Raw genomic sequence first — 19,310 nt, forward strand, 5'->3', positions numbered from 1 at the left:
GTTGTTATTAGTGCTGGAGATTACCGTTTTGGGGTCCTGAGCATCCAGTGAGGGAATGAGCGGAAAGATCCAAAGGCAGCCAGACTAATACTGGAGGGAAGGATTGTATACCGGATCGAGGGATGGAGAGAGGGCGTATGTGCGGAGGGAGAGCGAGGGGGGGATGAGGGGGTTAGAGTTGGAGATGTGCGTGTGTGGTGAAAAGGGAGGCACGGAGATGTGTACGAGTTCGTACGGTGATACTCATCTCGGTGGTGAAGAATTTGACCAGCGCGTCATGGACTACATGATGATTCTCTTGTTCGCGTCTTGTATTGGAGACTACTCGAGGGAAGAGGACACACAACCGTAATGTTGCTGTGATGATGGTGTCACGGAGGACGAGATCCTGATTTGCGCACACTTAAAAATTCCAGCTCGATTATTTTATGTATTTCAAAAAAGAAGTGTCCATGACCGTCCAAAACAAGCCCGTCCAAGCCCGTCCAAACTGTCTTAAGATTGGACCTCAGCACATGCGCCAGACTTCCTTTGTACACACAAGCGGGGAAACTATGCCTTATACATATGTAACCTTATAAGGACGTATGCATATCGTCTTCAGCCTATCCTACTGCTACGAGGCATTCTCTTCATAGTGATGAAAACGGTGACCAGCTCACGCATCGCATGCCTGTGCGGGACTGGGGCCTGCTGGCTTGTCGCCCTACACTGAGCCATCCCACTGCGATTTCATCATCACAGGATGTCCGTGTCTGCCCCGCTATCTTCAAATGAATCTGCTGAAATCCACGTTCTCATCTTTACCAAGTATCCTACTCCGGGCTATGCCAAGACCCGTCTCATTCCTGCTTTAGGCAAGGAAGGCGCAGCCGACATTTCTCGACAATTGACGGAACGTATTGTATCCGTAGTTCGCTCACTTTTGACTTCATCCACACTTGCGCCGCACCTCACTTCCCGTATACATTATGCATCTAGCAGCGCAAGTAGAGATGAAAAGGAGCGCATGAAAAAATGGCTGAGAACGCCGCCGCATTTCTCTACATCCAAGGAAGATTTCATTGCCCAGACAAGCGGGGATCTAGGCCATCGATTAGATACCGCATTTCATGCATCATTCCGTGACGGAGCACGAAAGGTAGTCGTCGTTGGAGCGGACATTCCAGAAATCGATAGCGTTCTACTTGAAGAAGCCTTCGCCGAGTTGGACGGGGCCGATGTCGTCATTGGCCCTGCTCAGGATGGAGGATACTACTTGCTGGGAATGAAGACCGCTCATTCGTATTTATTTCATGATATACCTTGGAGTACGTCTATGGTGTGTGAAGAGACAATAGAAATTGCCAAAGCAAACGGCCTCTCCATAGCCACCCTTCAGACGTTACGAGACGTTGACCTTCCTGAGGACCTGCCATATTTCAGCAGGTTCAGCTCGACCCCGGAACGACCTCATGCCAAATAGACACAGCTGCCACCCGGTATGTAATAAACGGCCATGTGATTGCGTTGGAGTACTGCGCAAAGTTCGCTTCCGAGACAAAGACCTCCCAATTCACAACTTTAAGAACCTCCGCTTCGAGGATGTGTATGGTTTGCGTTGGACAGTTGAGAAGAGGGGTTAGCTCAGAATTACAGACATTTGTATCTAGGACGAGCTTGATCGCAACCACTAGGCAGGCTCCAAACACGCGCACAACGTTGGTCTCGGTAAGAGGAACACCCGCCGCTATGACACGATCTAAGATAATGACTGCAGCGATGAGGATATTCCATGACTCATAAAATTGTTCAGACACTACATCAATCGTCCACTGCAAAAGATCTGCTTCATACTTATGACTTTCGAACCACCACCATTTAGAATTTGGAAAGTCTTTGTTTGTGTTAAAAAGACACGCTATATATATTAGATCCGCCAGACGCCTAGTCTGCAATGATCCGTTCCAAAAGATAGGGTATGGGAAATTACTCAAGGGTGATGTAAAACCGAGCCATAATATGCTGAGGCTGGGATCTTTAATAGACACACATGGCTGAGGTAGTGTTGCTGCTCCATTTAGTCTCGACCTGGTGACTGGTACTGGAAAATTCCTATTCTCGAGGATTTCTTCCCCTTGATAGGACATATTTCCTTCGTGAATGAGAGGAACGACACGTGAGGGGCAACTGCACAATGGTCCTCTGAGATGACAACACCAGCAATCTGATGAAGAACTCTTGTAATAGCCGGTCAGGGCATGCCCGATTCACAAAACAGGGATGGTTGATACTTCGAGTAGCCTTGTGGTCTGAATTCTCCAGCAGGCCTCCTGCAACTGTCGAATCTTGTAACGTATGGAAGCAGAGTGCTTCTTTTGTGATGCCCCAACCAATTTCTTTCAAATATGCCTATTCGAACGAAGAATCCCTTAGACTGACACAGCGAACCTATGCGTGTACAGAGATATTGACCCGTTGAATCGAAAAAACCGCACTCCTGAACTCCAGTACTATTGGCAGCACTATATCTAACGAAACGTTTCCCTTCCTCTTCAGGTTTGCATGACACACTTGGTTGAAAAGGATCACATTTCATATCGCGGAAAATTACCTAGTGATGGTACAGGGCAAGAAGAGGATATGCTCCCAGGTTCAAAATCAATGGCAGTAATGAACAGAAAAGAAGTAAACAATTAGATGTAGGATCCTTCTGCTTTCAACTATCAAATGTCATGGAGTGGTAATTAATCGCTTATGCCAAGGAATTTTTTTAAGGTCGCGAAAGCAGGTCTTGAACGAGAGAAATAAGGTGAATGCTGCAACATGATTCAAGGCATGGAAAGGATAAGAAGTCCAAAAATTTGTGTTCAGCATATGTTTCTTGTGAAATAATCAATGTATGATTCCCAGCACTACTTTCTGCCACGCAATCACCTCAAAGGGTTTAAAACCCAAAAGGAAAACGAAAAAGTCCTTAGAAAGGAATATGCAAACCTCAGTTTTATGACTCCCAAGAATTGCTGAGAAGTCTATTCATGAAGTTTATCCATTGTTTTAAAACAGGCTATCCCTCGAACGCTACTTTCTGCGTGGGTACAGCGTTTTTTTCCCGCAAAAAGATTCTAATAACGGTCCTTATACTTGCATGGGTCGATGTTGCTTTCGATATTTTTGTTGAATAGCTGAACTCCATTTCGGTTCCCTGCACATTTTGGTATCAACCTGCCACGGGAGCTTCTCAAAGAACCGGAAAGATTGACAGAAGCGGCCGGGTTGCGAAGCGCCTCTAGCGCAGAGAGAAAATGAGCGCTAACGTGTCTTCGGATAGACCTCCTTCGCCGCCGAAAACAGCAGGGAGGAAAAAGATCAAAATCCAGCGCATTGAAGACAGCAGAAATCGCCAGGTGCGTCATGATTTATGTGGGACACAGAATATAGAGCTGAGGGACTGCACTGTTTTTATATCTAACTGACGATTGGGCATCTCTGTTCGATTAAGTAGGTGACGTTTCTCAAGAGGAAGAATGGTTTGCTTAAGAAAGCGATGGAACTGGTAAGGATGTGGATAACCCATGTAGATAACCCCTTTCCTCAAAGTCTAGATGTGTGTACGCTTGCTGATATCTAACTGCGGATCGTTTTCATTGACATCGAAATACTTCCGCAGGGCATTTTATGTGACTGTGAGGTTACAGTTATCATCTTCAACCTCAACAACGGAAAGTTATTCGAGTACAGTTCTGTCGAACCAGAGACGGTTTTGCAAAAGTATGCGACGTATAACGGACCGAGTGAGCGGCGAAAAAAAGAGAGGGTACGTCTAATACCTACCGATACGAAACCCAAGTTATTCACAGTTGACTGTGACTGGCATTGAACAACTAACGACTTTCCTGATCAAATTTTTTTCATTTGCTATGCCTTCTAGTTCTTTGAGTTAGCAGCATCCAAGGGGACTTCCAATATCCCTGTTAATGAACCAAAACTTGCTCAAGCGGCGATGGATGCGTCCGCGGCTGCTGCACGGCGACCCCGGCCGACACACAAGTTCAAAAATTCCGATACACAGCCTGGTGCAGAGCAGTACTACAACGGCAGAAAGTTGTCCTCCGGAGAGTCGCCCGGCAATTTGGCCTACCGTCTCGAAACTCCGCATGAGATACCCCCTGGACCGGAGCTCGAACCGACACGTATAAGAGCGCCAGCTCATACAGATGGCTTTCACATGCATCCAACATCGGGGGTTGTTAGTCAACATGCACAAAACCAGCACGTCATTGCGGGAAGGCCTCCTTCGATGTCAATCGCGCCGGCTCTCCCATCGCAGCTATCTGCCCCATCTATGTTCACTCCAAGCACCGCCGGTCGTCACTTGTCAGCTGCATTAGGGTTGCCCACTCCGTCCGCCATTAATGGCCAAAGCGCACGATTTCCTTTTATTCAACAAGAAAAGGAACCTGACCACAATGCTGCTTCAACCATGCTCCCACCCCCCTATTTAGGCAGAACGTCGATTACTCCTAAGCGCGAAACTCAATTACTGCGCACTGAAACCAGAAGCGTGCAACCGAAAAATGAATTTGCTCCTCTGCCTAATCCTCGAGAGATTTTGGCCCCAGCCGGCGGCTCGGCCGTATCTCACTCAACGGAAAATGCTGAGGTAACGCTGCAGGCGAGCGTAGTCAGTTCCGAGGGACAACTTCATTCAGATGGCCAACTGCAGGAGTCTAGCCAGCGGGTAGTACCCCGCCTCCGTCCAAACCTTACGGTTGCCATTCCAAATCCCAATAGAGAGGATTTCGCCTCTGGCACACCGTCTGGACTACATTCAATGTCCAGTCCTTCAAGTGGGAATGAATCCTTTCGTGGCTTGATGAGCGCCCGCCTACCTGGAATGACCCCAACTGGTTTAGGAGCCTGGGCTCCGTGGAATCAACTAACTCCAAGCGAACGAGACTCAATCCCAGTGCCACTTACGCCCTTTTTGAACTACAATCTTGATGGTTCGGGAGATAGTGCGCAACTAGGATTTGGAAGCGGGCACCATTTTAGCCTTCCAAGCCCAACAAATGCCGGATTATTGCCCCTCACTCCAAGGGTGATAGGGTATGACCCTCTGGCCACTTCTCGTGCTGAGGGCCAATCCCTCCTGCCATCGAAGCGAAGCATCGATCATCTTTTTGACCAGACTGACAATCAATTCCCAAAGCGACAGCGCTAAGGTCCTACAAGGCTGCACTTCCTTCCGTGAAAACAAGGATTCGCCGGCTGAAATGCAAACCACAGCGATATAAGTAATGGTGCTTCCCTTCAGTTAATAACGATGTATTAAACACATGAATCATTCTGCGTCAGGAGGCTCAAATGTCAAGGAAGCCACGAGCGCATCTTCGTCCACATCTGATGAAGAATTGTTGAATGTATCTTTCACTGCAGCCGGCTGAACTTCCCTTGTGGGGGAGGTCGCGATCATTTCTTCTCCACTTTCGATCCCACCAACGGATTCCTTAGCCAGAGTGTTAGAAATGCCTTCCACAGCCTCCACCGTGATGGGAAGAACACCGCCAGGAGCATTCTGTAGTGAGGTCGAATGCGGGATGTTTACGGTCACCAGGCCTGTCCCAGCAACACTTTCGTGAATGGTGCTTGCTGCTGTGCCTGCAGAGACCGCTACGCCAGTCCCAATATTTGCATGGTTCTCTGTAGATTTTTTCACAACGCCTTCAGAGAGAGGCATTTTCTGATCTGAATCCATAGCATTTCGTAGATATGCTTCTGCCCGTGTTTTCGTTCCAGCCCCTCTGTCCTTTTCGTCGCGTCCTGGAAAATTTTCGAGTCGTTTGCCATTATCTCCGCCTGGAATTTCGTTGCGACTTCCTTCGAAAGCCGACGATAAGCCATCCTCCTTACGAGGTTTAAGCATTTCTGCGTCACTTTTATCTGTCCCTTGCGGCTCATCATCATCTAATTGATGCGGAGTGGGGTTCTCTTGCTGCTGCGGTAAGAATCCAGTCACAGGCGATTGATGATCACTAGCATTCCGCCTTGGGACCTTGGCTCGCACCACCGGGGGCCCTCGAGGATGTAGCAAGAGTTCTGCTGTTGATCTCATTCGCAAACCCGAGCTACGCAACTGCGGAGACGATGCCATGGATAGAGTTGTTTGCTTCGACAGTGACAAGCATCGCAGAAGAAACGGGCTCGCTTCCGCACTGAGACGGCTGGGGCCGCCTCCGAGAGCCATCGCTCTGATGAGCTCTAAGAATTCAGTCGAGGATGTGGAAAATCGCTCGATCCGTTCCATCAAAATTTCAATCCGGCGCAATGCGTCCACAGCTCGTGATTCGAGAAGGCCTCTGTTTTCGACTATTGCAGTCAGTAATCGAGTGCCAGATATTAGAACAGTTTGCAAATCCCTGATGGTTGCTGATGCCCATGTCACTGATTTATCAGACGTGCTGTCAACCGCGGACATCTCCTTTGCGTGCGCTTCTCGGTTTCTTGAGTTCGCGACCTTACGCCTTTTTCGAAATCGTGCTGATTCGGAGATGGCAGAAGAGCTTTTCGACAGCAAGTAACTCTGTGCATGTGCCGCTTTTGAGTATATTGCAATGTCACACTCAAACAATTTCACGAACGGCTCCAAAATTTGCTCAATGAAGCCGCATCCCAAAACCATTACTATTCGTGCCATGGCGTCAAAAAGAAGGCTGCGTTGTACGATAGCGGCAACAGCCCCTGGAGCTGTTTGTACTTTTAGAATCATGTATGACAATTGACGGTGAAATGCTTGAGCAAGGACATGAACATACGGAAGCATAGCCGAGCGATCAACGCTTTCAGTTAGTGTGACTAAGGTGCGAAGAGATTCTCTTTCAGTAATCGCGATCAAACGAAGGACATCGTCAGCGTTCAATGCGACACCCTCCAGGTCAGGTGTGTACAGGTCAATCTGTCTATGGGAGAACCCGCGACATAGTGTGTGTAAAAGTTTGGGAATAGATATGAACAGTGGCGTTAGAGAACCGTGGTTGAGCACTTCTTGAAGCATGAAAGAAGCAGCAGAGTAGAGATGACTGAGCCGGTCTGCAAACCCCGAAGCAGCTTGCTCCTTTAAGTCCGCAACTGCAAGCAACATTGAGGGTGTTACAGCTCTTCTAGACTGGCGAGCAGAAGTAAAATGGTCCACAATACTCAGAATTTCATCAAGCTTTGTACACCCAGACTCAATGCGCTCATCGAAGACTTTTTGCTTAACTTTTTCCGGACAACATATCAGTAGATGAGCTAGCAGTTTGGCGGAAGCTTGTCGCACGCTTTCCAAAGGATGTCCAACCCATTTGCCCCACAGTGCAAGTTCCAGTCGTGGGAGAACCTGTCGAAGTTCTCTCGGGGCTGTATTGAGAATAGCAAAGAGTAGAGCTATCGAAGCCAGCGCAACGTCCCCCGAGGGAGGGTCACCTTCCAAGAAACGAGTGACATGAACCACAGCAGAATGGCATGCTGTTGTAATGCTTACCTTCTGGTTGCCTCCCTCGAGTGTCAACGGAGCTCCAGCGGTGATGAGCGATGCTACTGCAGCTAGCGCCTGTGCAGTCAAAGAACGATTCACGCCCCGAGCAGATTTTAGAATCGAGATAACTCGAGAGGTCAGGGATGCCCAATGGTCCGCGACGAGCGATGGTGGCGCATGCTTTGATAAAAGGACGGCAACGCGAAGGGACGCATTACGACTGTACGGGTTCGGGTTGACCAACCCTGCTTGAACAGCCGAGAAAAGTTGATCCGCATCCTCACTTGAGAGAGTCGCAAGAGCTCGGGATGCACCGGTGTGGGCCAGGACTGCGTTGAAGCAATAAAGCCTCGACGAGTCGTTAAGTGATTTAAGTGCTTGCGATAGTTCCCGGACTTGCTTTGCGTTGGCGGCCGGAGTACCGAGGTCGAGGGCGGACATTGCTAACGGATTGAACTGCTCATCTATTTAGATGACAGGTAGTTGCTTTGTCCTGAGGAATATCTTATATACTTGAGGTCCTCACTCCACATCCCGCGAAAGTGCATGGGCGCGTCGCCGTCATCCGTTGGATAGGATGACGTGGGACTCGGATCAAACAGGAAACTGCGTCAAAATTTTCCTTTTTTTACCCATGGTATGAGAAGCTATGCAAGACCAGAAAGAAAGGCCATATGGAGGGAACCGCATGCAGAGTGGTCCCCGACATTTCGTTTACAACATCAGCCTTCTTCTGTGAAACTTTCTTAGAAATTCCCGACGATCTCACCGGGGTCATCAGCTTTCTTGTGTATCATTGCCACGCCCCGTTCAGACAGATACTGAGACCATCAGACGACGTAAACATGAATGAGAGCTCAGAACGTGAGTTCATGCATATTTGTTTCGACGCGCTTTCTCGAGCCTTTATCCAAAAAGAATCAATGTGAAATGCTAACCGTTCCTTGCTCTCCACACGTGAATTGCAACGAAAAGCAGGATACGTCCCTCTCGCATCCGCCGAACCCGACACATGGGATGACACTGCTCTCATTGAAGCCTATGAAAGAGCCGTCCGCTCCCACAGACTCGCTAGTGATACAGAGCGAAACGGGAATGCCACCGACTTTGCCGCACCCAATGGGAAGCCTAGTCAAGCAAAGAAAAGAAAAAGGCAGAAGCACGTCGCGGAGAGAAGTTTATCTCAACCACACTCGGCTGGGCAACAAAGTGTTTGTCCGACGACTCAACCAGACGCAAATCGTACCGCACCAGCGACAATCACATTTCCGGTCCCCCCACCACTTTCACCGCCCACGTCCGCACCTGCGAGGGCTTCGAAGTCAATTTTCCTTCCTCCCCCGCCACCACCGCCCGGTTCATCCCCGGATCTAGAGGCGCTATTGCTCTCCTGGTACGAGGCGGGATACCGAGCCGGCCAGTATGTTGAACGCAATAGTAGCGGAAACGAATGAAACTGGGACGCCCAGTGGCGTCATGTAGACAAATTAAACCCCTATCTCTCGGCGGCCTATGCAATTTGGCTTGCAGTACGTGTGCGGGCGTTTCCATCGATCGCAAATCTCACATCGCGTCATACTTGCATGTGGTCGCAACCATTTGTGTGTCATGCGTTTTCGCTTTTTGCTGTGGGTTGTCTTCTTCTTCGGCACAGCCAGCACGATCGATTCCCAGATCCCACGCAGGGCTTCCAGTGGACGCACACCTGACACTTCAGGATAAGCGAGGTGCGCAACGAGTATTGTTGGCGTCGTATTTACTCTGAACAGGCTGGATAGTCGTGAAAAGAATCTTGGTGGTGCTAATGATAACGACATCGCACAAAACAAGTGCGTTTTGGATCGAGTCCTCCAAACTTCCCCCCTGTTTCACTGATTGATCACAGGGTGATAAACGTCCCAGTGGCCCGAGCCGATGTTGTCGCTATGCGTCTCGACCGAGAGGGAGAGGACAAAACAAGTTCACTCCGCGAAGCTGAAGATCCGCCAAATTTCATTTCAACAACGAGTACATTTTGATCACTTTCCACGTGTCCACGTTGTTTTTCGAGGCAAAATGAGGAGCTGAGCTCTGTGATCCGGTGGAAGGAATTGGGAATGTGGACTTGCCTACAACGTCGACATGGACTGCTCAAGGTACCAAGGGTACAGTGCACGCATATCTGAACTAGGCTGGGAAGTAGCTTTACTTGTATGCAAATGCAGAAGCGTACAAACCGAATGCCTCCCTTTCCAATCATAAAGCGGCCAAGATTTTCGAATTAGTGAATCTCTTATGGTCAAGCGACGCACACGAAGCAGTTCGCGGGCAGACGCCACGCTACTTGCCTGTCGGTTTCAAGGCTGTGTAGTTTCTTTTGCTACCGCAGCTGAGCAGAAGAAGCACGAGACGATACACCAGGCAGATAAACCATTAAAGTGCGATGAAAGTGGTTGCAATGAACGTTTCGCGACGTCCGTCGACAGGCAAGAGCACACGGGAACAGCGCATGCGAGGAGGCGAAGCAAGAGACGAAGATCGGAGAATCGCGGCGATGCTCTAGCTCTCGATGAAGTCCAACCTCAAAAGAACGAGTATCCGGGGGAAAAGAATGGCAGCGACTTTGTTGATAGTAACGTTGTTCAAGAAGCGGATGAGATTGTTGAAAATGCGGTATATCTTGCTTCACAGATGAAAATTGCGAGGGTAGGTCTCACACCAGCTTTCGTGCGCTTTTCATGCATCCTTCATCAGTGCGATCTTGCGCATCCAGCTTCGTTACTGACGCATCTTCTCTTGGAGTGTTTCTTTTCTAAAGAGCTACGGGATCGCTGGGTGGGGCGAGGAAGACTTCCAAAATGCTCATCAATGGGCGGTGTGGGTGCAGAATGCCGTCAAGGAATTTAGTGATATATCTTTCCTTTCTAGTAAGGTGCGTATTCCATATTGTCCGAGGGATGATTACATGTGGTTTGTTTCTGACAATCTCTTTCGCGATGGGTGATACCGACAAAGCTAAAGCAAAAGCATCTACATGTCGAGCCGCTTCTAAATGCAGAACGAACATTTTTTGACTCAGTCCTTGGGTATGAGGGTCTGTCTTCGGATGTTCTCGGATACATTATATCACCCGTGTCTTCTGCAGAGAATGAAGACACTGATGAAGATCAAGAAAAAGAAACTTTTGAAAGCTTGGTCGCTGCAATCGCTGATGCAATGGATAGGAAAAGGAATCTGTCATCACTGGATGGACTTCTCCGCGACATCACGGCCATGATACCTCCCGGAACTCGACCATCCTGCAATCTTGATCCGATAGTGCTCGAAGGAGAGCGCCGCCATGAGGTGATTGCGAAAGCCCATGTGCTATGGAAGCGACATAACCAACTGGCCAGTTCGAATATGGAGCAACACTTACACAACATTTGCGACAAACTTGACGAAGAAATGTTTGAAATCCTAGCAAACGAAGCGCGACTGGCATGCGACTTCGCAAATAAACGAGGAGGCGCTGAGTCGAGCAAAGAGACATTGCAACATTTGTTCGCTTTCATTCGCCAAGAATTTGAAAAGAACAAGGAGAGCGTGCTGCGGCGGTTGGAAGCTGATATTTTGATAGATTTATGTGCGCATGACTGTTTACTTTTTGATTCCTATCTGTCGTATCTGCTGGAAATGCACAAGGAGCTGTCAAGCAGGTCTTCAGATGAGACTTTGGATCTGGTCAAGCGTGGGGTCGTATCGTTGAGACAGGCTGCGACGGAGAGGGTTCGAAATGGGAGTGCTCAGGAACTGGACCTTGAGGAGATACGTGCACGGATTCGAGGGTTGACAAAACAAAGAGGGTATGTTTGCAATTTCAACAGGCGATGCAATCGGCGATGCGTGGCACTGGACCGGCTAGTGAGCGGACCTAGCTAATGCGACTTGTGTGCCTCGGTTTTATGCTTCTGGTTAACCACACTTCAGAACGATTGGTTATATGTCGAAGCGCATTGTCGAAGTGTACATGTCAAGACAGGGAATGCAGAGCTTAGATTCACCTGCGGGAGCACCCTGAAATCACTCCTGTCCCATCGAATCTGCACACGAGCGCAACACTCGACAGGTGGCTGCACAAGCAGCGTTCGGTTCGGCATCGCGCCAGGTACATAGCTATCAACTAGGTTGGGGCAAATAAACGCTGCATGTGAACTTCAGCTGCAACTCAGCGGCACGGATGCATTTTCTTGACCAAGTGATTCTCCGGCACTGAACTTAGTCTTTGCTATCAATAGCACATGAGCACACTCAGAAATCTGCGACCAATGGACAAGAGATCAAAATTTGTTGGCGCGCAAATTGACCGAAAAAGACCTTTTATTGGGGAAAGGGGAATTCCTCGCGTCAATCACAGGCATACACAGCAAGACCGGCTCGAGCACACCACACATACACATCATGCTCTGTTTCGCTGCTCAGTCTTCAAACTTTGCCGCTCGCGCACTCCGACGGTCCTTGCATCGCACAAGCGTGTGCACGCAGTATACTCGCAGGCGACTAGCCCCAGAACGAAGGCTGCAAACGTCAGCGGTTGGTACCAACATGATACTCGATCGGAAATCCGCTGCTGCAGTGGTAATCGGCGACGAGATACTGACCGGCAAGACGCAAGACGCAAACACTCAAACGCTGGCGAAATTCCTAGTAGAGCACGGCGTAGTGCTGACGAAAACGGAAACGATACTAGATGACATCGACACGATCTCGGCGACAGTGCGGCGGCTCTCCAAAGAACACGACCTGGTGTTCACATCTGGTGGGATTGGCCCGACATTGGACGACCTGACGTACGCCGGGGTGGCCAAGGCGTTCGGATTGCCGCTGGAGGAGCACAAGGAGACGCTGAGAATGATGCGGGAGATTCAGCCGCACATGGAGATCAACGCGGCGCGGTTGCGCATGGCCATCTTGCCCGCACCGTGCGAGACGTTCTGGACCGGCGAACTTTGGGTGCCGCTTGCGTGCGTGAACCGCAACGTGTATGTTCTGCCGGGGATTCCCAGTCTCTTCTCAAAGATGCTGGGGTCCGTGCCCAAGGAGCGGCTCGGGGAGGTGCGTGCGCGAGCGCGAGCCGTGGTGCTATGCGAGCTTTCCGAGGGTGACCTCGCGGCGACGCTCGACGAGGCGCATGGCAAGAACGCGGACCTGGCGTTCGGCAGCTACCCCGCTACGACAGAAGACACGCGCAAGCTGTACCGGACCAAGATCACGGTGGAGGGCGACGACGAGGAGGAGGTGGCCATGGCGGCGCAGGAGGTGTGCGTCGCGGTGCAAGGGAGACTTTGGGAGGACCAGTAGAATCACTCCGGGCGCGGGACGGGGACGATGTCGTAGTCGGTGACGGGCGGGATTTCAAGCTCTGCGAGGTTACGACGCGGCGGAAGGACAACCTTGTTTTCTGTCGACATCAGGGCTTGCTGCTTTGCTACCTCGTCTTTGACCTGAGCAGGGGGTATGGTGGTGTTAGCTTGAGCGCAAATGGGAGGGGGAAGGGTTGTAAAGATGGTGTTTTTTTGGTGGTTGCATTTAGGCGACGTACTTCGTAGCGGCCGCGGTTGATATAAGCGAGTCCTTGAAGGCCTGCGACCATGAAGGTGAGGAAGGGGAGGCCGAAGGTGAGGAAAGGCTTGGCTGGTGGCGGCATGTCGGGGGGAGAGAGAGGCAGTTTGTGTTGGATGTCGGTAGATGTGAATGGTGAATTGGGGCGAGAGAAAGGCGTGGGGAAATGTAAAACTTGGATAAGTCGTTTTCTTTGAAAATTCCTCGGATCCGAGGAATTGTCTTACAGTACGGGCGTCCGTAAGTGGCGAGTTGGGACATCACACTGCTGGACCTCATCTGAGCTTTATTTGCGGCACTGTCAGCCACCTGTGTGGAAATCAATGCCACAACCGACCAATTCCCGGCTCCACCGCCATCTACACCACCTCCTCAACGATTCCTCCGCCACTCAACCGCACTTCCAAAGTTATCTCCTCCCACCCTTCAACACCCACCCCTCTCCGCCTTCTCCACGTGCCTCTCCCTTGGAGCTCTAACGCACCGCGCAGCGATGACGCAGTCATGGGACTCCATGCGCAAGGAGGCCCGCATCTTAGAAGTCAACCTTGAAGCCAAGCTCGTCGACTACTCCAAGCTCGCCGCCTCGCTCCAATCCACCACGCGCTCCTCCTTCGACTCCTCGCGCGGGACCCCGGAAGGTAAGCCCCCACATCATTCCAACCGCCCTCTTTCCTCCTGCGCACCCTCCTCCTTCGCGCCCACGTGCTGACCGACGAACGTGCCTCCTCTCCATGCCATGTCTAACCCGGGAGACGAAGCGCTTCAACGGCGGAGCGGCCATCGCGAGACGCGCGCCGCGGCGGAGGCGATGACAACAGACATGCAGTCGCTCCTGGCGCGCCTGCGCGTCTTGGTAGACGCCATGGGCGTCGCCGTGACTGAATCGGGCCCCACGCCCGCGCCCGCACTGCAGCGCACCATGCATAGACACGCTGAGATCTTGCGCGACTACAACCAGGAGTTCCGCAAGACGATGGACGCTTTGGTCGCGTCGAGGGACCACGCGGATCTCATGGCCGGCGCGGCGGCCGCCGCCGCAGAGGGCGGCCGCGTCAGGGTCGTGGGCGACAGCCCCGGGCTGGACGGCTTGTATAAAGAGCGCGCCTCGATTGCTGGCGCGACGACTGGCGCGGATTCCGCGATCGCTACGGGACTGAGCTTGAAAGAAGACTTGGAGAGACAACGGGCTATGTTTGCGAGTATGGTCGAGAGGATGGAGACCATGTCTGAGGGGTTGCCGGCGGTTAATCGGTTGATTGGTCAGATTAGAAGGAAGAAGAAGAGGGATGTGCTTATTATGGCCGCTGTGGTTGGGACTATGCTGTTCATTACGTTTTCGTGGAAGGTTATGCATTGAAGAGGGGAGCAGTGTTGTGGGACGCGTCCAGTTGTTGCAGATGTACAATTGTTGTTTTTAACTTATAGACAGGGAAGGAGGGTTGGTGCGGGGGTTGGAGAAGAATTCACTACGCCGGCGGTGGTGGTGCGGAAGGGATACACGGGGTGGAGTGCACACGAAACGGCTATGCTTTTGATTTGGCTCTTCCGTAAATGTACATGCCACGGTGGTTCAGCACCTCAAACTCCGGGCGAAAGGCGAGGTGCTCCGCCTCCCTGCGCAGCACGATAGAAACGCAGGGAAAAGAATCGTGCTTAGGTGAGAATGCTGGTGGGGCCTTAACCACACACAGCGCATTCGACGATCAACCGTGCAGACGTACCATAAGGAAGCGCGCTCCATGCCTAGAGGAACGAGCGGGCCTGCCAGACATGCGGCACCTGCAAGCGCCAGAACCAGAGCAGCGGCGGACGAAAGCACTTGGGACCGTGGAGAGGCCGTGGATCGGGCAAGAAGAGCGATGGAAAGAGCAGACAGAAGGAGAAGAGAGGAGCCCAGGAGGTGCGCGGAGCGGGAGAGAGGAGGCATGAAGAGGGGAGCGGGAGGGCACAAAATCACTTTCGGGAGAAGGGGTGCCCGAGAGGGTACTCGACGATTACATATGTACCGTGGCTACAACCAAACAGACCCATGGTGCCGTCCACGTGTACATGCGGTACAAAACCGATGTCGTGTTTCACCTGTGCCACGTGTTAAACGTGGAGGGACCTGGCAGAATTAAAGCATGTGCAAGAGAGAGTTGGAGATGGAACACGACAATTCTGTGAGTGTGACGCGTACCGCATTAATAGAAACTAGTTCGTGTCTATTGGACCGTTTGTCCTCCCTCATATTTGGAAAATAGTTGTTTTATTTTTTCTAGACAACCTAACCCTACCGCGATTTCACTTCTGTTTTTTGAAACCAGAAGGCCATCACCATAGGTAAACTATTTGCTTGTCGATTCTAGCGAAACCCAACTCGTTGATGTATATGAAGGTGTTCAAAAGAAAAGTCGGCTTACAGATTGCATTTTTCTTTGAAGTAATTTTATACCAGTAGCATAGAAACATTGCGCTGCGGGCTTTCTATTCGGTTCTAACGTCAGAAACAATTTAGAACGAGTCAGCGTACCAAAGAAAAATAGAAACTGTGGCCGTCAAAGTTGAAAAGAAATAAAATTCGCATATTTTTTTATCTTGTGATTACTCTTAGTCGTATAGACACTAGAGTTATGAAAAGGGCTGTGACGAGGGAGCGTCCCAATCTTGTAATCTTGTCTCGGACGGGGCGCTTATTTAAAAAACACGGGGACGGTCACCTTTCATTTATAAGAGAGGGCGGCGGATCAGTGCAGGGGCCAATACAGGAGCCTGGAAGGATATCTCTGGATGATTGTCTATTAGGGACCTGCTATCGGAGTACGGGTTGACTTCCAAAAAGTAAGTCAACCCCTCCTGATGCAGTACAAGTTGAAGTAGAACTGACAGTGTTTACGCACAACATAAAAGCATCTGTAGGAGATTGCCCACAAGGCCTGCATGGACAACAACAAAGGGTAACTCGCTTTCAAGAGTTTGTCCGACGAGAAGAAGAAGTGCTCTTATTCTTTAAAGGAGATGTGGGTGGCCGTCGTGGCAAATACAAGTGCGGTTACAGTAGAGCAAAGAAAGCTGTGACGCTTCTCACTGGCCAAGTTGCAGTGAAAGCAACGGGAAACTTATGGTCGGCTTGGTGAGCATGATCGGAAGCAAGCCACATGTCATGTTGGATAGAAACAATGCATAACGACATGGCATTATATATAAAAAAAACTTGGTGGAAGAGAAAGGCCGCTGTATCACACCCTACCAAAGATGGTTTTGTAATTGACGAGGCGATGTATTCGTCGCATCAAACGGGGATATAGTGTGCTGTAGACTCGCACGAGGCGGAGGCTGGGAGAAGAATACGTTTGTCGTCGGTAGCAGCAACATGCCCTATACTGTAGCAAGTTTCGAAACGACAGCGCACGGGCTCGACTCACGAGAGTCAACGGACCGGATCATCAGCATAGCTAGCATAGCTGAGAGAAGACCTTGTTTCGAAAGGGGCTTTCGAAGCAAGGTTCCAAATGAAGAGGATCCACAGGATTTCGTGCAAAGCACCACGGGTGGTCAATCTGCCCGCACATTCTGATTGTACTGTACAGACAACCAGAATTGGGCTGCATGTCGGATGGGTATCAGCGGTGGGACATGGCCCGTCATCCTTATCCTCTCACTCCAGCGCAGCACTCCAGGGCGACTAGGACGGCAGTGTACTGTACACCGCAGCCCGCACGGACATCAGTCGGGTGGCTTCGTCACGAGCTTTTGAGATGCCTCGAGGTTGCGGAGGCACTAAGCTATGCGCCGTACACTGCGTACTGTACAATGCACGCAGTGCGCAGGTGCTGTGGAGTGGTGCCAAGGGTAGGAGCTGTGCCGCAACACTGCCCTGATTAGTGTCACTGCAGCGGTGTAGAGTGACGTTAAAGGCTCAACTGCACGCTAGTGGTTTTTCATGCACGTATACGGCTGTACGATATTGTGCTGTGCAGCAGTGCTAGCTGTTGTTACGGAAGCCAAGTTTTTTTTGTTTTTTTGTCCAAATTTTTATGTCTTTTTTAGCGTGGAAGACGCACCATGCCCAAAATGATGTCACCCGTTGGACAGGGTGATCACGAATGGTGCCTGCCACCCCATGGAGGCCGAAGTTGTGCTCGCTCTCGAGACTCCGGAGCCCACTGTCGCCGCCAACCGATCCGCTCGCTGCGTTCCACCGGCAATTAAATTCACTCACCCGAATTAGAGCAAAGTAAAGTTTATATGCCTGCAGAGGGGACTTTTCTTACGCGTCTGGTGGCTCTGAAACGCGTTGGCAGTGCAGAGAGCAGCAACGTTTGCGTTGGCACTGGCGATGATGTTTGCCCACTTGTGCACACCTCACAAAGGACTACCCTTCGAAGGGTAGCTGGCTTGAATTGCCTCGACCAGTGGCCAGTCTCTAGCAGAAGGCACACATATCTAACCGGTTTCTGCCTTGGTCATCAAAATGTACTACCAAGTGTGATTCACCAGAGTGATCGTGTAGAGCGGCTTTGACGACAGAATCTGCGAGTGCGCCTGAATGACCAAAGCGTGGAGCGTCGTGCCGCGCCACGGAGGACTTGTCCACGGGGTGCATAACGCACCGTCTCGCGTTCCATCACTGTAAGAAGCCGGTATTCAGCGACCCATTGTACAGTAAAACAGGATACCTCGTGAATCAAGGCGATGGGCGGGCCGCTGCGCCTTCCTTTCCCATGGCGTTAAGGGAAATCAGGGCGAATGGCCCGTGTGAGCAGTGTGAGGAGGCGCGTTTCATTTTCCGGCGTTTGCCAACTACGTCGAGTCACTGTACAGGCACTTCTATCAGACGCTGCGTTGGATGGCACGGAATCTGCCTCAAACCGTGGACTCCGCTGTCAGGGTTGCACGCTGCCAGTTTCTAATTTGGAAAATGCCACTCTTGCACCTGTTTTTCACAGCCTATCATAATTCCCATATCCCGGCGTTTCCTGGCACCCGTCCTGCCTATGTGACGTTTCGAGAGGACCCTCTGCTAAACTTGGCATGAATGTATTGGTTTATTTTTCAACCAATACATTCATGCCAAGTTTCAGGGTGCTCGGGTGCTGGCACGGCGAACTCTTCGTTAGGAACGGCCCTGAGTCGCTGGGGCTGCATCGCTCTGCGACGGCGGCAATGACTCACTGCGGTGCTGCCCACGCGCAAGACAATGTGCTACCGTCATCTGTGCAGCGTCTTCCGTCGTTTCTCGATTCCGTGCACACAGTAACAAGCCTGCATGGATTTTTACAACAGGCTAGAAAACTAAAACATCGACCACAAAAAAAGAAAAAGTGAACCATCTGATACCCGTCATCTACCGGAAGGGAAGGCCAAGCAAAAACCTCTCTAAAACTGCACTTTAGCCCTCCTCCCGCGTGACTTGTTCTCGGCTGGTTTCCATATCCCCATCTCGACAGCCTTCCCCTGCTCAATCTCATGCCTACCTAGCAAATGGCGCACCAACGTCCCGCTCTCTGTCTTCGCCCCACACACTGGACAGCTCATCCTTTCCTGCCCGGCGTGTTTAGAGCGGCAATGGTTGTGCAAGTGCTCCTTCCTCGCAAAATCCACCCTACAATACTCGCATTTGTGCAGCCTCTCCTTGAGATGCACATGCTTCTTGTGTCTTTCCATGTGATGCTTCTGACAAAAGCCGCGAAAGCACACGTCGCAAGAGAAGGGCCTCGTCTCCAGGTGCACGGCCAACTCATGCTTCTCCATATCATACTTGCGTGTGAACGAGCGTTCACAGCCCCTGACCGTGCACTGAAACCTCCGCGGGGACCGCCGCGGCTTCGATATCGCACCTGCTGACACGCGGAGAGGCGCAGCACACGGAGGCAACGCGGGCGAGCCCGGCGCGGTCAGTGGCGACGCGTGCAACGAAGGGAGCGCATTCGGAGTTGACGGCAGCTCGAAAGGGGAGACGTGCAACGAGAGAAGAGCGTCGCATGTGGGACTTGTCGGCGGCAGGTCTTCGGGCCTTGGCGCAGCATCGAAGGCCGGCGGAGGCAGGACGAACGGGAGCAGCGGCACGTTGGGGATGAACAGGGACGGATCCGCGTGCGCTGCTTCGAAGGCTTCCATTGCTTTGGGCGAGGCGGGAGGCTGGGGTGTTTGTGAGGTGGTAGAGGGGTGCGGAGTGAGGGGAAGGGGGGGGGCGGGACATGGGGAGGTGGTAAGGCTGGAAACGGTGGTTTAAATGGGCGGGTGGAAGGGG

The 19,310-nt window shown here is 51.3% G+C and overlaps 14 protein-coding genes; 6 read left to right on the forward strand and 8 right to left on the reverse strand.

Annotated features, from left to right (window-relative positions):
• Window positions 1-3,871: 3,871 nt before the first annotated feature.
• On the reverse strand, window positions 3,872-4,240 carry CHC_T00002516001 (hypothetical protein). XM_005713492.1 is given in 2 exon segments: window positions 3,872-3,919; window positions 3,920-4,240. 1 exon segment carries the CDS (start codon window positions 4,238-4,240, stop codon window positions 3,920-3,922), a length of 321 nt encoding a protein of 106 aa, XP_005713549.1. The 3' UTR covers window positions 3,872-3,919.
• An 84-nt stretch (window positions 4,241-4,324) lies between these two features.
• CHC_T00002517001 (hypothetical protein) lies at window positions 4,325-5,203 on the forward strand. Its single transcript, XM_005713493.1, has one exon. The coding sequence runs from the start codon at window positions 4,325-4,327 to the stop codon at window positions 5,201-5,203; it is 879 nt and encodes a 292-aa protein (XP_005713550.1).
• A 120-nt stretch (window positions 5,204-5,323) lies between these two features.
• On the reverse strand, window positions 5,324-7,936 carry CHC_T00002518001 (hypothetical protein). The gene has a single exon (XM_005713494.1). It carries the CDS (start codon window positions 7,934-7,936, stop codon window positions 5,324-5,326), a length of 2,613 nt encoding a protein of 870 aa, XP_005713551.1.
• A 173-nt stretch (window positions 7,937-8,109) lies between these two features.
• Window positions 8,110-9,046, reverse strand: CHC_T00002519001 (hypothetical protein). XM_005713495.1 is given in 2 exon segments: window positions 8,110-8,755; window positions 8,756-9,046. 1 exon segment carries the CDS (start codon window positions 9,044-9,046, stop codon window positions 8,756-8,758), a length of 291 nt encoding a protein of 96 aa, XP_005713552.1. The 3' UTR covers window positions 8,110-8,755.
• A 723-nt stretch (window positions 9,047-9,769) lies between these two features.
• CHC_T00002520001 (hypothetical protein) lies at window positions 9,770-10,381 on the forward strand. The gene has a single exon (XM_005713496.1). The coding sequence runs from the start codon at window positions 9,770-9,772 to the stop codon at window positions 10,379-10,381; it is 612 nt and encodes a 203-aa protein (XP_005713553.1).
• A 260-nt stretch (window positions 10,382-10,641) lies between these two features.
• CHC_T00002521001 (hypothetical protein) lies at window positions 10,642-11,028 on the reverse strand. Its single transcript, XM_005713497.1, has one exon. The coding sequence runs from the start codon at window positions 11,026-11,028 to the stop codon at window positions 10,642-10,644; it is 387 nt and encodes a 128-aa protein (XP_005713554.1).
• A 78-nt stretch (window positions 11,029-11,106) lies between these two features.
• On the forward strand, window positions 11,107-11,602 carry CHC_T00002522001 (hypothetical protein). XM_005713498.1 is given in 4 exon segments: window positions 11,107-11,149; window positions 11,150-11,319; window positions 11,444-11,534; window positions 11,535-11,602. The coding sequence occupies 2 exon segments, from the start codon at window positions 11,150-11,152 to the stop codon at window positions 11,532-11,534; spliced, it is 261 nt and encodes an 86-aa protein (XP_005713555.1). The 5' UTR covers window positions 11,107-11,149; the 3' UTR covers window positions 11,535-11,602.
• Window positions 11,603-11,914: 312 nt separating this feature from the next.
• CHC_T00002523001 (hypothetical protein) lies at window positions 11,915-12,814 on the forward strand. The gene has a single exon (XM_005713499.1). The coding sequence runs from the start codon at window positions 11,915-11,917 to the stop codon at window positions 12,812-12,814; it is 900 nt and encodes a 299-aa protein (XP_005713556.1).
• A 2-nt stretch (window positions 12,815-12,816) lies between these two features.
• CHC_T00002524001 (hypothetical protein) lies at window positions 12,817-13,160 on the reverse strand. The gene is made up of 2 exons (XM_005713500.1): window positions 13,056-13,160; window positions 12,817-12,957 (listed from the first exon to the last, which is right to left on the reverse strand). The coding sequence occupies exons 1-2, from the start codon at window positions 13,158-13,160 to the stop codon at window positions 12,817-12,819; spliced, it is 246 nt and encodes an 81-aa protein (XP_005713557.1).
• A 274-nt stretch (window positions 13,161-13,434) lies between these two features.
• Window positions 13,435-13,581, reverse strand: CHC_T00002525001 (hypothetical protein). The gene has a single exon (XM_005713501.1). The coding sequence runs from the start codon at window positions 13,579-13,581 to the stop codon at window positions 13,435-13,437; it is 147 nt and encodes a 48-aa protein (XP_005713558.1).
• An 8-nt stretch (window positions 13,582-13,589) lies between these two features.
• CHC_T00002526001 (hypothetical protein) lies at window positions 13,590-13,787 on the forward strand. The gene has a single exon (XM_005713502.1). The coding sequence runs from the start codon at window positions 13,590-13,592 to the stop codon at window positions 13,785-13,787; it is 198 nt and encodes a 65-aa protein (XP_005713559.1).
• A 111-nt stretch (window positions 13,788-13,898) lies between these two features.
• CHC_T00002527001 (hypothetical protein) lies at window positions 13,899-15,271 on the forward strand. XM_005713503.1 is given in 2 exon segments: window positions 13,899-14,435; window positions 14,436-15,271. 1 exon segment carries the CDS (start codon window positions 13,899-13,901, stop codon window positions 14,433-14,435), a length of 537 nt encoding a protein of 178 aa, XP_005713560.1. The 3' UTR covers window positions 14,436-15,271.
• Window positions 15,272-18,273: 3,002 nt separating this feature from the next.
• On the reverse strand, window positions 18,274-18,811 carry CHC_T00002528001 (hypothetical protein). XM_005713504.1 is given in 2 exon segments: window positions 18,274-18,436; window positions 18,437-18,811. The coding sequence occupies 1 exon segment, from the start codon at window positions 18,809-18,811 to the stop codon at window positions 18,437-18,439; it is 375 nt and encodes a 124-aa protein (XP_005713561.1). The 3' UTR covers window positions 18,274-18,436.
• Window positions 18,812-18,836: 25 nt separating this feature from the next.
• On the reverse strand, window positions 18,837-19,259 carry CHC_T00002529001 (hypothetical protein). The gene has a single exon (XM_005713505.1). It carries the CDS (start codon window positions 19,257-19,259, stop codon window positions 18,837-18,839), a length of 423 nt encoding a protein of 140 aa, XP_005713562.1.
• Between the last annotated feature and the right edge of the window lie 51 nt (window positions 19,260-19,310).

Source organism: Chondrus crispus, genomic scaffold (genome assembly GCF_000350225.1).
Source record: "Chondrus crispus Stackhouse genomic scaffold, scaffold_141, whole genome shotgun sequence".
Taxonomy (NCBI): domain Eukaryota; phylum Rhodophyta; class Florideophyceae; order Gigartinales; family Gigartinaceae; genus Chondrus; species Chondrus crispus.